This window comes from Bos taurus, chromosome 22, assembly GCF_002263795.3.
Source record: "Bos taurus isolate L1 Dominette 01449 registration number 42190680 breed Hereford chromosome 22, ARS-UCD2.0, whole genome shotgun sequence".
Lineage (NCBI taxonomy): Eukaryota > Metazoa > Chordata > Mammalia > Artiodactyla > Bovidae > Bos > Bos taurus.
The window spans coordinates 57,820,203-57,836,129 of record NC_037349.1 but is presented as its reverse complement, the minus strand read 5'-3'; the positions used below and the strand labels follow the sequence as shown (position 1 = coordinate 57,836,129).

At 60.7% G+C, this 15,927-nt stretch overlaps 1 protein-coding gene across 10 annotated transcripts in view; it reads left to right on the top strand.

The window, feature by feature from the left end:
• Nucleotides 1-15,927, top strand: part of SLC6A6 (solute carrier family 6 member 6) — an 84,015-nt gene that overhangs the window by 32,722 nt on the left and 35,366 nt on the right. For 5 of the 10 annotated variants that reach the window (XM_024982403.2, XM_059879460.1, XM_024982402.2 and 2 more), the window contains 3 exon segments: nucleotides 2,076-2,191; nucleotides 13,453-13,698; nucleotides 15,601-15,735. In XM_024982403.2, the coding sequence (XP_024838171.1) occupies nucleotides 13,470-13,698; nucleotides 15,601-15,735 (364 nt within the window). In that variant the 5' untranslated portion in view covers nucleotides 2,076-2,191; nucleotides 13,453-13,469. 10 annotated transcript variants of the gene reach the window in all.

Sequence of the window (15,927 nt, the reverse complement as noted above, 5' to 3'; positions counted from 1 at the left end):
CCCCAAGTCCCAGGCGGTGTGCCTTGCACGCCCTGTCCTCGGAGAAGCGGCCCGAGGTCTGCTTGGCTGGACCCTGCCCTTCACCAGGCTTCAAAGCCAGCTCCCAGCTTCCTGTGTGTGCCCCTCGCCCATGTGAGGGGCTCTCGGAGGCTCGTGCCCCCCAGGATCCCACGTGCCCGCTCAGCTCCCTGCCCCAGAGGCCCCAGTGATGACCGCCGGCTCTCACCTGCAGCTCAGGCCCCTTTTCACTGAGCAAGCGGGTAACACGAAGCGCTGGCCTCGCCCTGGGCTCAGGCCCGGCCGCCTGCCACTCACTGGGTAATCTTGGGCCAGTCCTGGCTCCTCTCAGAGCCTCCGTTTCCTCCTCTGCAGAACGGGGCAGAAGTACCCGTCCCCCAGAACACAGTAAGGAGCAGTGACAGTATGAAATATCAGGTCTGGGCCAGATGGTTTTTGGGGGTGGCCCAGGGCTGGCAGAGATGAAACCCAGCCCCCCGCTGCTCAGTCGGGCAGAGGAGACCACATACGTGTGCAGAAACACACACGCTCACGTGCGTTGTCATCGCTGAGTCCATTTCATGGGCTGGTTTTCTTCTGCATTTTCCCAGGAGCCTCCCAATCCGTTAGCTCCGCTGTCCCTGGCCTCACATGATGCTGAGATTCACCTGGGGGCTGCTTTACCAGCGTTGAAGGTTCAGTCACTAGGGGGGCCGGGGAGGTGCCTGCCTGTTCAGCCAGCGCTCCGGGTGATGCCGATGTTCAGACACCCATGAGGGTCCCGGGCATCTGCTAGCCCTGCCCAAGAGCCCAGAGACATCTCCCAGGGACGGCTGCACAGATTAGGAGGCCCATTTTACAGGAGAAGAAACTGAGGTTTCCCGAGAAGACCTTTGAACTTTGTCCACAGCTGCACAGCTCTGAACAAGAGCCCAGGGCCTGGGGAATGTGGGTGTGGGGGGTGGGGGAGGGTGACTCTGGCCAGAGGAGGGGAGGGAAAGAGTGGGACGGGCATGAACGGCTTCCTGGAGGAGGTGACACTTAAGCCAGGTCTTTCAAGGTAGGTGGGATCCACCTGAACACGAGGGAACCCACAAGCAAAGCACAGAGTGGAAGCGGGTATTGCTGGGGAGAACGAGGCGGCCCCAGGATCCATGCAGGACCAGAGAGGGGAAGGTGTCAGAGACTGGGGATGGGGCACGTATAACGGGCCTTGGGTCCCGGTGGGGAAGCGTGGATGACAGTGAGTCCCCTACGTTCCAACCTTCCGGCTGCAGACCTCCACAGAGGCAAACGTGCGTGTGCACGTCCAGCCGCGTGCGTTGAGTTCTCGCGTCTGGTGAACGCTGGCACGGGCGTGCTTCCTCCACAAGCGTATGGGCTCCTGTGCCCTTTACGGCCCTGCACAGACCAGGCCGCCTTCGCCCCCTCCCCCACCCATAGCTCTTCTCGCCTGCTGGCCCGGTGCCCACCGCTCTGTGCCAGCTGTTGCCCTGGGCTACTGTGCCTTTCAGGGTGCTGTACCGTAAGATGAGAAACCTCTCCTTTACTTTTCGCGTTGTTTCTATGCAGTATTCGTGTGAAGAGTCTCACACGCCTGTTGCAGTGTAGTTCTGTATGGCCCATTATGTCAGCTGTGTTCCTAGGCTAACCTGGTGGGACTCAAGAACAAACTGGACTTGGGAATGCACTCTCGGAGCTGAACTCCTTCACAGGCAAGGGGACTTTGTTCTCCAAGCAGCTGGGAGCCACCGATGGTTCTTGAGCTGAGGGCGACATGGCAGGCCAGGTTGCAGGGGGTAGGGGGTGGTCTGCCAGAAACAAGCTTGGCTAAGCCAGTGGGAACAGCGCTCCGGATACACCTCTGGGGAGCCCCCAGTGGCCGGCGGGGGGCCTTGTCTTGGGGCGCTGTGTGAGCGGAGGCCTAAGGGGATCGCAGTGAAAAGGTCGGGGCTGTGGCAGCCATCTGTCCGGGCTGCCTGGGAGGTGGTCTGTGTGTGTGGGAAGGCCGCAGGGGAGGGTCAGGCCTCCCCGGAGCCCGCGCCGGAGTGGATTTTAATGCTGACCTTCTCTTGTAGCCCAGCAGTAGCTGCTCTTAGTCACCACCTTGTAGCCCTGGAAGCCGCCACTGCCGCCGCCGCTGCACCAACATTCGCCAACCTGACGGTGTTAGACACGAACGCGGTCCACCCAGGTTTGGAATAAGGCCCTCGCCCTCCGCCTCTGGCCTCCACTGGGTTGGGGGTGTGAGGAGCCCGTCTGTGTCTCCTGCGGCTGATCCGCTGTGGGTCCGGGGCCTCAGTTTTTCCATCTAGAAAGTGGGCTCGCGTTCACGCCTGCCACGACCCCTAAGGCCCCACCTGGAGCCTTCGACATGTGTGCAGGGTCCTCCCGTGGGACCCCCAGCACTGGGGCAGACCCTCAGGGGGACCAGGGAGAACTCACTTCAGATCCTCTTCAGAAGATGCTCAGAGAACATACCATTTAATGAAAATCGATATCCTGCAGGCTTGGGGCTCATCCCTCAGTGTAAGGCAAAGCTTTGTGGGGTTCTGACCCTTTGGGGGGTCCTGTGCTCAGACGCTGGGGACACACACCCCCCTCTGTCCCTAGCGGAGGGTGCGTGTGGCCTGTCCTCCCCTGTCCACGGCCCTGCCCGTGTCCTGAACACCTGCTCCTTTTTTTTTTAAGCTTTTATTTATTTATTTTGGTCACGCTGGGTCTTCGTTGCTGTGTGGGCTTCTCTCCAGCCGTGGCGAGCGGGGACTACTCTCTGTTGCGGCTCCCGGGTTTCTCATCCTGGTGGCATCTCTGTCTGCAGAGCACGGGCTCTTGGAGCACGGGCTCTTGGAGCATGGGCTTGGGTAGAGGTGACACCCGGGTCTCTGTTGCTCCTGGGCGCGTGGGATCTTCCCGGACCGGGGATCGAACCCGTGTCCCTGCCTTGCCAGCCAGATTCCTGTCCACCTCACCACCAGGGATGTCCCTGAACGTCTGCTCTTGCCCTTTGCTCCGTCTTTGCTCCCTCGCCCTCGTCAAGGCAGCCACACAGCTGCAAGGTGGGAGAGCTTTACTCCCCCGCCGAGGGTCCCCCACGTCCTGAGCCCCAGATGTTCCATCTGACAGATATCCGTGTTTGTCGAGCCTCGTGCTGTGAGTGGGGGAGCAAGCCCAGGGAGTGTGGGGCAGAGGCGGTGTAGCCTGTGCCGTCCGGGAAAGCGCCAGGGGGAGACCGGGGATCCGCCAGGCCGCCGTCTGGGGAGGTTGCCTGTGGGTTACGCAGGGAAAAGTGTGCTGGGCCAAGGGAACAGCAGCAGCCAAGGTGTGGAAGTGTGGGAAGGTTTGGGCTGTGTGGTTCAGAGGCCCTGGGCATCTTGGTGGGGACTCTGGGTGTTGGAAAGTGGAAGTGTCAGCTGCTCAGTCGTGTCCAACTCTTTGCAACCCCATGGATTGTATGAAGCCCACCAGGCTCCTCTGTCCATGGGCTTCTCCAGGCAAGGCATTCTGGAGTGGGTGGCCATTTCCTTCTCCAGGGGATCTTCCCGACCCAGGGTCCAAACTCAGGTCCCCTGCCCTGCAGGCAGATTCTTTACCATCTGAGCCCCCAGGGAAGCCCTGGGTGGTGGAGGATACTTGAAACATAACTTCCAGGCCCAGAAAGCGAAAGCGCAGGCGGCCAGCCCTTCCCTCTGCGGTGGCGGCGGCCGTGCTAGTGGGCACCCCCTCTGCTGTGCTGAATCGCGGGCTGTTTGATTCCCCAGGCAGCAACCTCTCCTTGAAGCGAGGCAGAGGTGAAATGTGGAGCTGGGTGAGGAGGAGAAACATGGTTAAAAGAGGAACAGTGAGGACCGGGAGCTTGTTTACAAACACGGGTGAGCTGGGAGTTGTCCTCCCCCGCAGACGGCACGTGATGACGCCGAGGCTGACGGCCGTGACTTGCTTAAGGCCTTGCTGCAAACACACGGCCCCGGCGGGTGTTCCCGGGGCTGTGACTTCCGGCAGAACCCCGGGGACAGGGTCGGAGTGGCCGGCTCCGAGCGGGCGGGGGGCCACAGGTGAGCCCTTAGCTGGCCCTGATCTGTCTGTCTGTCCCCGCATCTGTGCAGAGCCGGGGAGCGGCCGCCCTGTGTGCTCTCTTAGCCGGCAGGGCGAGATGCAGGCGGCTTTAGGGGTTCTTCCAGCTTGAAAGGGGAAGTTTTTTGAGAAAATGGAAGCCGAGCCTTTCTTTGTTTTCTGACATCTCCTTTTCCGTGGCCTCCAGCAAGGATGCCTGGTTCAGCAGCACCCATCTAGGGATCGTGGTTGATCCGCTACACCCCGACTTCCGGCAGAGCCTGGGGCGGGGTGAGGGGGGAGCCGGGGAGGCAGGCGGGGGAAAGAGTGACAGGCTTGTGGCGGGTGAGTCAGGGCCAGGAGGCCATTGCCTGCTGACTCACCGCCCCCAGGCGCCAGGACAGGCCCCTGAGCCCCCGCAGCGGCAGCGCCCTCCGCTTCACCCGAGTGGCGGTCATGGCCCGTCCTGGCAGTCTCCAGGGTGGCACTGGGGCCCGAGCCCCGGCTCCCCCCCGAGACAGATCCCTGCAGCCTGGCTGTTCCTGGAGCCGCACCTTCCCCCAGGGGGTCCAGTCAGGCCGGCCGGCCGCGGGTCCTCGGAGGCTCACTCGTAGCAGACACCTGACTGTGTCCTCCTCCTGAACTGACGACTGTTTCTGCGACATCGTGACAAAATGAGCCCCCGCCTCCCTGGAGACTAGCATCCTGAGGGCAGGAGAGGTGGTCAGGCTCAGTCTAGGCGGGGCCCTTCCTGGAAGGGGTCCTGGGGAAGTGACATGTCCCTGGAACCTACAGATGGTGTAGGGTCCAGGCTAATCCTGGTTCTTGCCAGTCCTGTGGGCTTTACCTGCCACGGAGGGGACAGGGGTCCAGCCTCACAAGGGCGAGTTCTCCCCTGGGTCCCCCGCGTTACGGCCCTTGGCCACGGGGTGGCAGTTCCAGCCGCCCACCCTTGGTCAGCCCCTGTTTGCCGAAGACAGTGTCAGCCCGTCTCAGCGGTGCTCCACTCGCCCTGAGGATACTGGCGGCTCTGGGGCTTGAGGGCTCGGGACTCAGGGCCCCACTAGAAATTCCCTCCTGGGAGCATCTTACAGAGCAAAGCCCAGCACAAGCTCGAATCCCTCTCAGGGTGGAAGGGAGCCAGCCTGTGTCCCTAGGGCAGCCCAAGGCTCTCTGCCCCGGGCAGTTCCACATTCCGAGCTGGCCTTCGCCACAGCCCGTGTGGCCCTCTCCACACACACCGTCCCTGCCCAGAGAACCCCGCTCACTCCCCGGATGTTTGCCGTGCGGTGGGAAGCGCAGACCCTGAAGCCCGTTGCTGTGTGACTTTGGGCAAGCAATTCTCTCTGAGCCTCATACCTTCATCCAGGCTCGTAAGAGGAATAGATGCCTTGGTTCCAGAAAGGGCTTAGCACAGGGCCTGCCCAGAGAGAGGCAGGCTTCAGGGAGCATCTGCTGTTACAAAACCTTACCTGCTCGGGGTTGGGGGGGGGCAGGGGGAGCGGGGTGGGGGCGCTCGGTGGGGCAGGGGGGCGGGCCCTGACTCCCCGTGTCCTCATCCTCCTGCTTATTTATCTTGTCTTTGGCAGCCCAGGTCCTGTGGTAAATATTTACTCATGTGTGTGTATGTGTGTGTTTAGCGTCTGGGTCCCCTTCTGGAATGTCAGCTCCAGGGCTCACCTCTGGGCCCGGGCCCTGAGCAGCGCCTGGCACCCAGTGGAGGAGGCGCTGGGTCAGTTTCCTCCCTGCTCGCCAGAGCTGCCCACGCTTCCCTCCTCCCCAGACACTGTTGGCCCGCAGAGCTGGACCTAGAACCAGCCCCAGCCCTCTTGACTCCTCGCCTACTGCCCTGCGCCCTGACTCAGCGGCCTCCAGGGCCAGCGCCTGAGGGCCCATGTTTGCGGCATGTTGGGTGCCCAGCGGCCCTTCCCCTCGAGGGCAGCGCTGGCTGTCCCGCCCCCGCCCGCCTGGCCACAGAGAGCAGCCTGCCCGCCGCGCCTTCCGCCCTGCCCCCAGAAGGCCTGGTGATGGGGAAGAAGGCTGTACCTCGGGCCCACATCCTGCCCCCCCACCACCCCCGCGTTGTCCTGGAGGCCAGCCCTCTGCAGAACCAGCTCACCCTCGCCCACTTTTTCCTCTGCAAAGCACAGGTGGAGAAACACTACCCGTTCTACCTACAGGCCTCTACTCTGTGCAGAGGCCGCCTTGTCCTGAGGTGGCACCACCCGCCTGGAATCAGGGGCGAGTCTCGGCCTGGCCTGGTGGCCTGCGCCCCGGGCCACCTCCCCACCCCCTCTCCACCCCCCTGCCCTGTTCTGAGCCTCAGTTTCCCAATCTGTGAAATGGGGAGGCTCCGCGAGGCTGGGGGCGAAGTCAGCATTCCTGCAGGTTGAAGGCTGAGGCTGAGCCAGTCTCGGGGTGCTCTCAGCAGCGTGGGGGCTCTCCGGGGGGGTAGACGTGAGCCTCCATGGGGGGTGGGGAGGGCCTTGCCCACAGACGCTGAGCCCAGGAGGTCACAAACCCTGTCCCCGGGAGCTGCCCTGCGGAGAACAATTCTCCGGGCAGAACTCACTTTCACTAGGACCGCAGAGTCCTCGCTCATTGTTTCGACCTGGTTCCTGGCAGAACAATGCTGGGCTTCCTGGATGACCTCATGGGGGCGAGCCATCGGACCTCGGAGGCCGGGCTGGTCAGCGTCTCCAGCCGAGCCTGTCCTGCCCTTCGCCACGGCTGCCTTGGGTGACCAGGAACAGTGGTCTGACCAAAGAGGACAGGCTGGGCGCCTGGCCCACAACGGCTGTTGTAGCCGTTGGGAGCTGTATGTGCACAAACGCCTCCGATTCACTACCTCTTGAGAATTTGGAGGGTCTGACCCCAGTGGCCTCAATCCCAAAGGCCTCGACCACGGTGGCTGGACTTGAGAACTGCCGCCTGGAGCCCAGACTCCCATATTCTGCAGGCCCTTTCCCCCCGGACCCCGTCCCTGCCAGGTCCCCGGAGGCCTTTGAGCCCCTGTCATGCTCGAGTTAGCCTGAGTTAGGAATGGATAACCAAGACAGAAGGATCCAGACCACAGGCTTCAAACAGATGATTGGATCTTTAAAAGGTATACCTCTTCATGGAAAAGAATTTTTAAAAACCCTGTAAAATTAATTTTTCGCTTTCTTTTCAAAAACAGCTATCCCTAGTATTGAAATAGTGCTCTCAGCACGCCTCTTCTTTGTTTGTTCTGGTGCTTAGTTGTAAACATTCTCCAGGGCCAGGATGGTATGTATGCTGTGTGCTGGGGCAGACAGTACTTTAACTGATCCTAGGCAGCCTCATCACTGAGCCCGTGGGGTCAGTGCTCAGAAGAGCCCCTTCAGAGCTTATCAGAGAAGTTCAGGAGACTCTTCCTGTCTGCCAGAGGAAGCCTGCAGTCCGTGGCTCCGCTCGCCCTGCCCCAGCCTTTGAGCCGAGCCCTGTGACCCTGGGCGCTGACTGTTGCCCCAGTCCCCAGGCCCAGCCCCTTCAGTCTCTGCCCTGTGGCCCTCACTTCCCCGTTTGTCTTCACCTACTTCCCTAATCTGTCAGCCTGGCCCAGTAGCTTGAAGCCGACCATAAAAGCACCAGACCTGATTTCCCTTGTGACCAATCTAGAGCGAGGGATCCGAAACAGCTGAGCGGTTGAGAACGTGGACTTGAGAGGCCAAAAGAGACCTGGGAGCCATGGGAGGCTCAGGCCGCCTTTCACTTGCTGTGTGACCCCAGGCAAGTAAGTTCACCACTCTGCGCCTGGTCAGCGAGAGGCACCCATGGATGGGGTTAACTCCGAAGATGCTGGGTGATCGTGCACGCTGGGTGAGCGTGCATGCCACCAGCACCGTCAGCGGAGCGCCCTCTCTTTTCCTTTCCTTTGAACACTCAGGGTGCCAGTAAGGGAATAATGTCCCCGTGTGGCCAGTGTTTTCTTCAATAATAGCTAATGTTTATTAATCACTCATATGTCCAGGCACCGTGCGCCCATGTCTTACAGGCGTCGTTCTGTTTGATCGCTATGAGGCGACTTTTGGGTTTAACCCCGTGTTTTAACCAGTGCAGAAACTGAGGCACAGAGAAGGCTGTTAGTTGCCCCAGGTCACGTGGCTGAGTCGCGGCCTCTGTGAGTCCAGAACACCGGCTCTGAAGCGGTCGATGGAACGAGGAAGGGAGAGAGGAGGCGGGACCCCTGCTCTGGAAAGGGCCGGCAAGGGGTCCAGTCGTGCGCTTCTTTCCATGGATTCCCAGTGGGCTGGGGGCCGTGCAGCTGGCAGGCTCCCGACCTGAGAGATTAGTGGCTCTGTGTCCAGCTCCCCACCTCGTTCTGGGATCCTGGGAGTCGCTGGCCTAACCCCCCAGAGGTCAGGCCCAGAGATCGATCGAATAGCCTGGCTGTGCACTAGGCCCTTTTAGGGTGGGGGAAGTACCCCAAAAAGGAAACAGAAGAAGTCCCTGCCCTCTTACTTTAAAAACTTGTAGGGATTCCTGAGGGGTTAAGTCTGTGACAGCGGGGTCAGGTCTGTGACCTGGCTCACTGTCCTTGAGGAGAGAGCTGGGTGGGACACTGTTTACTTGAGAAGGTTCCGATTCTGCAGGGAAGGGCGAGGCAGAGAGCCCCCCAGCTTCTGAGCGCAGTTGAGGGGAGGGCCCACAGCAAGACACAGCTGGCTAGCGCAGGGGCACTCGCGGTCCCCAGCCCCCGCCAGCTCCGCAGACCTTTCCCCCTGGCTTCACTGTCCCCGTTGGCAAACCCTGCAGAGGCCCCCATAACCTTCGCCCTGCTGCCTCTAGCACTGGGCACACCAGCTGGGCACTCTGCCGCCAGCCTCCTTCCACTCACTTCCCTGCTTGCGCCTCGACTCCCCGTTTGGAAAACGGCCCTAAAAATTCCTGCTGCAGTGCTGAGGGTGTTTGAGGAAGGAATAGAAAACTGTTTATAGGCAGCTCAGCCCAGATTTTAAGGACTCCAAACTCTGGTAGCTTGAAATTAGGAGGAAGCCAAGGAGCGTCTTGGAACCCCACAGCGTTGCTGGTGCAAGGTGAAATCTGAGTGCGTGCCTCAGCGGACGAGGTGACGTGCAAATCCGTCTTCAGGTACAGCTGGTTCTGGCCTCCACCCAGGCAACGGGGCACTAGGAGCCTCGTGTGGGAGTCTGGTCCCAAAGCCTCTGTGTTCAAGTGGATTCTCTGATCACTTGTAGCTGTAATAAGCAAAGAGGAAGTTCTTAAAATGGGGAATCATGTATCACGGTCGCTGCAGAGTAGCCCTGGGCCTGGCGCCAAGGGAAACAGCACTTGGCCGGCAAGGCGGCGGGCCGCTGGGCCGCCCGCAGGGCGGGCTCGCCCCCAAGTGCTTCCTGCAGCAGGGGGCGCGCGCTTGGCGGGTGATGGGCAGCAGTGAGCGAGCCGCACAGGGAGTCTGCCGAGATGGATGGGCCGGACCGGCCGAGGGACGCTGAGGGCAGAGCTGGGGGCCCCGGAACACCACGATCGCCGTCGCGCCCGGCGTCGTGACTTCAGGAGCGTCACTTGGCCTCTCTGGGCCCTGCTGATCTTGCCCTGTGTAGGACCAGGGCCCTCCCTACCCCAGGGGCAGAGTGGACCCTGTGATAGTTATAGTGGGGACGATGGCGGTAATACTGGCGTGCACGCTTGTGCTCAGTCACTCGGTGCTGTCTGCCGCTTTGCGGCCATGTAGACTGTAGCCCACCCGGCTCCTCTGTCCGTGGGGGGTGTCCAGGCAAGAATACTGGAGCGATTTGCCGTGTTCTCCTCTAGGGGCTCTTCCTGACCCAGGGATCAAACCTGCGTGTCTGATGTCTGCTGCGTTGGCAGGCAAATTCTTCACCACTGAGCCACCTGGGAAGCCCAGGAATACTGGCAGATAACCAGTGGAGGGGTGTCTGCCGCGGGTACCCCCACAGCATCCCTGTGAGGTGCCACAGTTATCCCTCTTCACGCTTGAACACACTGACCCAGAGGGGTTGAGCAACTTGCCTAAGGTCACTCAGCTGGGAAATGGCCCTCAGCTTCCAGGCCGAGGCTCATGCTTTGATTCCTGCAGGGCCAGGCTGCCTGCAGAGGCCTGAGGCCTCCATGCAGGGAGTCTGAGGCTGAGGAGTGGGCTGAACACAAAGCGGTTCCCTGGGGCCAGCATCCCAAAGAAAGGCTGTGGCGGGGAACGTGTGTCTTCTGCTAGGAGAGACAGACCGTTGGGTAGGAGGGCATTGGGATCTGAAAGTGCTTTGTGAGTTGCTTCCAGCTGCGTTTTGAGAACAGAGTGTAGGGGTGGGGTGGGCAGAGTAGCAGCAGGGGGGACCTGGGCAGAGGCTGCAGGGGATGCCCGTGGAGGGCTGTGGGGCCTGCGCCCGCTGGTTGCCAGGGTGATGGAGACATGTGGGTGGATGCCAGGAACATACAGGAGGCCACATCTGCGGGTCGTGCTGCTGTGGGCTTCCACGGGCTCGGGGCTGGTCAGACGCTCCAGAGGGGCTTGGAGAGAGCCCCCCTCCGAGGGGGAGTCAGGGTTGCCTGCCCGCGGGTCTGACCTCATTCGGGCATGCGTGCGTCTCGAGTAAAGCATGGGCAGGGCTGGGCTGTGTGTTCCTGAAGGCCAGCGAGCTTGTGATGGGGGCAGCCACAGGTGGGGGGCGGTCCCTGAAGTACGTCTCCGTGGACACCTTAGAAATGAGGAGTGGGGGGACCCCAGAACACCAGGACGTGACGGGCCTTTCCCCTGCTCCTGGTTCAGCTACAGGCGTCAGTAAGATGAGTTCCTGAGTGTGGAAAAGAGGGGTTGGAGTCTTATCTTACGTGGAACCAGAGAGCCTGGAGCCTAGTGGCTCAGGGAACTTGTTTTTTTGCCCCCTGCCTCACGTTTCAGGCCTTCCCAGGGGGCGCTAGTGGTAAAGAACCCGCCTGCCAATGCAGGAGACACCAGAGACGCGGGTTTGATCCCTGGGTCGGGAAGATCCCCTGGAGGAGGGCACGGCAACCCACTCCAGTATTCTTGCCTGGGAAATCCCATGGACAGAGGAGCCTGGCGGGCTACGGGTCCAGAGGGTTGCAAAGAGTTGAACACGACTGAACCGACTTTGCACACACACGTTTCCCGAGGGTTCTCTAGAGCCAGAGGGGGCCGTGGGCCTGGGCCCAGAGCGCAGAGCCAGGACTCAGGGTGGCTTTCGCAAGCGCCCACAGGCTGTATGAGCAGCCGCCGGTCACCACCCCCTCCGCCTGGCTGACCTGGTGAAGCGCCTTCCGGCCCCAAGATCCAAGGAGAGCCCAAAAGGGCGGCACCGGCCCGTCTTGATGAGGAGACTCCAGGGTCATTCCCTGGAAAACATGTCTACCAGGAGGGAGTGGAGTCCCACATCCTCCAATTATGCTGCCGTCCAGCCGGGCCACAATGGGCCCAGAGATAACCATCGGGGGCTGCAGAGCTCCGTGCTGGAACAATGCTGGCCGCTCGGGCTATTTTTACAGTAGCCGTGCGCTCGGCAGAACCCCGCGTAGCCCCAGGGGAGCAGGCGAAGAAAGGCCTGCGGATGCCCCACCGTCTGCGCTCCGGGAGACAGAGGAAGGCCCAGTGAGCCGCCCGGCGGCTCCAGGAAGCCTTTCTCGGTCTGCTCACTGCCAGATAGCGAAACAATCGGGGTCCCCCACCCCGAGCCAGGGAGAGGAAGGAGGCATGGGGGAAGCGGGGATTCTGTTTTGCTTGCGTGCCTCTCCTCCTCCGAGCACGGCCCCGGAGGGCCTGGCTGCAGGGGCCGGGGCCAGGGGCAGGCCAGCGTGCCCTGCTCGCCTCCCCTGGTCCTTGGCAACTGTCACCTGGCCCGGCCGGACCTCCTTCAGACCCCGCGGTATCACAGGGTTGGAAAGCAGCAGAGTTGGGGGGGTGGGGCCCTGGGCCCCAGCTACCTGCGTACCTACTCTGGGAGCCATCGACCCAGCCGTCCTTAGCTGACCTACTGTGCACCAGCTCGGGACACCCAGCCATGGGCCAGGCAGGTCCCGATGCCCTGCAGCCCCTGTTCTAGTTGAGAGGAGACTGTTAGCAAGGAAGCAACCGAGGCATTTTCAGCTAGTGCCACCCTAACTCAGTGCAGACTCAGATGCCCCTGGACAGGTCCAGGTGGCGAGCTGGCCCTGGGGCACCAGGGCGATGGCCCCCTCTGGTCCAGTGGATGACCGTTGTAGGAGTGAGTCCAACTTGGGGTCCACCTTCCAGTTTTTCCAGGAAACCTAGAAGTCTTGACTTTACCCCGGAATCTGAGAGTTCAGCACTGGCCACCCATTTGGCTTGTAAAGACAAGCAGCTGGCTCTGCATCAACAGCCTCTGCCTTCCTTTTCATTCTGAAGTTGGGGAGACTGAGGCTCCCCGGTCTTCGTGGTCCTCTGGCACATGGGGGTGGGAGACGTCTTCTCCTGCTGGGCGGGACCCGGATGCTCTTGCCCTCAAGGTCAAGCTGCTGGGAACACTGAGGATTCGGGGACCAGACGCAGTACAGAGAGGGGGCTGCCGCACTGGCTGGTGGTAGACCTCCTCTGGGATGGGGTCCGAGCCAGGGGGCGCTGAGGGTGAGCGTGAGCAGCTTAGAGGTTTGATAACCCTGGAGCCCCCCCTTGCCGAACCCACAGGGCAGTCAGCGGGCCGGGGCCTGGATGGTCCAGGGGTCAGGGTGGACCCGAGCACCGATATCGAGGGCTGGAGTCGTGGGAACTACCAAGAGTCCTTCCAGAGTCCTGTGCCAGCGCAAATCCCTGTCCTGATTCTGCAGACATGCGACTGGCTAAGAAGCTGCCAGTGTATTTTATAAGTACCCGTGTTCTGTATTTGACGGAAACCGTGTTTCCAAATATTGAAACACATACTTGGAAACACTGGAGCGTGAAAACATGCCAGCCTGAAGCTCTGTTCTTTAAAACCGTGAGGGATGAGCACCTCCGCTGGGCCAGGGCCTGCCTCGCAGCACCGGTTTCTCTGCAAACCTGAGATTCGGAGACGATTTCCAGAGGATACAGGCAGGCTGTGGTTTGGAAGCGGTGCTAGACCTGCGTGGAGGGTGTGTTCTGTGGAGGCGCTGCCAGGGCTGGGTGGTTTCGTGCTCATCTCCCTGCGGGTGCAGACTAGGGGGGTGGCATTTCGGGGCTGGTGGATACGGTGCTTCTGTTGGACGGGTGCCTAGGGGATGGCAGCTGTCGGTCCCCAGGTCCTCAGGCCCCCGATCACCTGGGGTGGGGGGTCCGAGGAGTGGACGGACAAGGGGGTGGCCGGCCCTCTGCCTCAGGCCCGGCAGGTCAGAGGTGGCCTGTGGGGTCGTGCCAGGACGCACAGCCCGCCCCTTACCGACGCACGTCGGGGTCTGCTCTTTCCGCCATAGAAAGCGAGGAGGAGGACATGGCCACCAAGGAGAAGCTGCAGTGTCTGAAAGACTTCCACAAGGACATCCTGAAGCCGTCCCCCGGGAAGAGCCCGGGCACCCGGCCGGAGGACGAGGCCGAGGGAAAGCCCCCGCAGCGGGAGAAGTGGGCCAGCAGGATCGACTTCGTGCTCTCCGTGGCCGGTGGCTTCGTCGGCTTGGGCAACGTCTGGCGTTTCCCCTACCTCTGCTACAAAAACGGCGGAGGTGAGCCTGGGCTGGGCAGAGGGCAGGCTGGAGGGGTCGCAGGGGCAGAGCGAGGGGGCTGCCCACGCCCAGCGTTTGAGGCCTCGACCTCCCCCAGGTCAGCCCGCCTCCGCTCCCACCGCGATCCTCAGAGGCGGGAGATGAGCATGACCGGGAACCCGATGGTGGTCTATCAGAGCCTTCCTGTGTGAGCTCGAGCGGATTCCTCACCCTCTCTGGTCCTCCAGTTTACCTCTCTGAAGGCCGCCACAGGGCCAGGCCCGAGCCTCCGAAGCCTTGTAGCTCCGCACCTCCCCACTCTGCCTGACTTCAGAACGTTTTTACCCTTTGCTTTTGCTTTTCTAACTTAAACCAGTTGTAGTTCAAAGACAAGTCTCATGTTTCCCATGTTAAATAGAAAACCAGTGTCTTTTGCGGTAATGGACGGGTATCCAGGACCAAAAAAAAAAAGCACAACGAGGATGTTTTTAATTTTCATTTTTTCAGTTTTATTGAGTTAGAATTGACATATAGCATTGTTTTAGTTTAAGGCATACCAGATGATTGATGTCTTTACTGTGAAATGATCACGGTGAGTCTTGTCGACATCCATCACCTCATATAGTCACATGTATTTTTTTCTTCTTGTGATCAGAACTGGTAAAGTTTGACACTTAGCAACTTCTTTTTTTTTCCCCCCCACCGCATGTGGGATCTTAGTTCACCAACCAGGCATCAAACCTATGCCCCTTGCATTGTGAGTACAGAGCCTTTGCCGCGGGACTGCCAGGGAAGCCCCTTAGCAACTTTCAAACACACCATCCAGTGCGTCGTGACTGGTGTGCAACCATGCTGTGCACGCCACGCCCAGGACGAATTTATCTTCTAATCGGAAGTTTGTGCCTTTTTGACCCTTTCGCTTAGCGATGGTATTTTCTAAAGTAAGTTCTCTGTTTCGTCAGTTGGTTAGTTGGTTGGTCTGCTCTCTCGGTTTTAGTTTGTTGGGTTTTTTTACTTGCTGGAGGCCCTGAATTAGCATCCTCTGATGTAAGAGGAGTTCAGGCTGGGCAGCACATCCCGGAGGCCTGCTGGTCAGTAGGAGCTCAGCAGTGAGAACTCCCTCCCTGCTCCTCGTGGCGGCCCATGATCCGGCTGGTAGCCAGCAGAGCCGGGCACGTGCGTGCCGCCCGCCCGCCCGCATCAGAACCGCCTTGCAGGAGGTCCTGCCCTTGAGCCTGGTTTGTTAACCTTTGGGAGGTCTCAGGTGCCTCTGGGACTCTGATGAGTGCCCTAGATGCTCCGGAACAAAGCACGTACCCATAGGCCCAAGTCACCCACACTTTCAAAGGGTGTCCGGACCTGCTGAAGCCAGTAGTGGACACCAGGTAGGAGCCCTCGCCCGACTCTTTGCCCCCCTCCCCACCCTGGCTCCCACCCCCGGCTGGAAAGGCCCATCTCTCGCTTCCCAGCACCCTTCCCAGCTGGTTCTCAGCTTCCTGCCCTGGCTGGGCCATGGCAGGCCAGCTGAAGGCTGCAGTCAGGAGGCCCATCTGAGCCGGGTGTGAAGGGCTGGGCGGCCCTTCTTCAGAGGGACGGACCTGGGGAAGACAGGCAGGCACAGAGCTTCAGCAGAGGCTCGGAGGCTTCACGCAACCGGGTAGGTTGGAAGGAGACAAGATGGCACCCTGGAAGGGTGGTGCTGGCTGGACGAGACTTTTCAGCCAGGTCCAGGAGTCTGCCCTTCACCCTCGAATCCACAGGTCGGGAAGATTCCCCTGGAGAAGGAAATGGCAACCCACTCTAGCATTCTTGCCTGAAGAATCCCATGGACAGAGACGCCCAGCAGGCTGGCTGGGAGGGTTTGGGACGGAGAATGTGCCGGCCTGGGCCAGCCTGAGCCTCACCACTCTTCTCTCTCTGCAGGCGCATTTCTCATACCATACTTCATCTTCCTGTTTGGGGGCGGCCTGCCCGTGTTTTTCCTGGAGGTAATCATAGGCCAGTACACCTCTGAAGGGGGCATCACCTGCTGGGAAAAGATCTGCCCCTTGTTTGCCGGTGAGTACGGGACAGAGGTCAGCCGGGGCCTGGTGTTCCTCGGCTCAGCAAACGCTTATTGTGCACCTACTATTTGCCAGGTACACTGCAGCCTCACGCAGGCCAGCTTGGCACACGGCGGCTGCTGCTGCTCACGCCTCCCTGGGTTGTCAAAGGATGGGAGGCCCAGTAGCCGCTGAGCAGTAGGGTGTA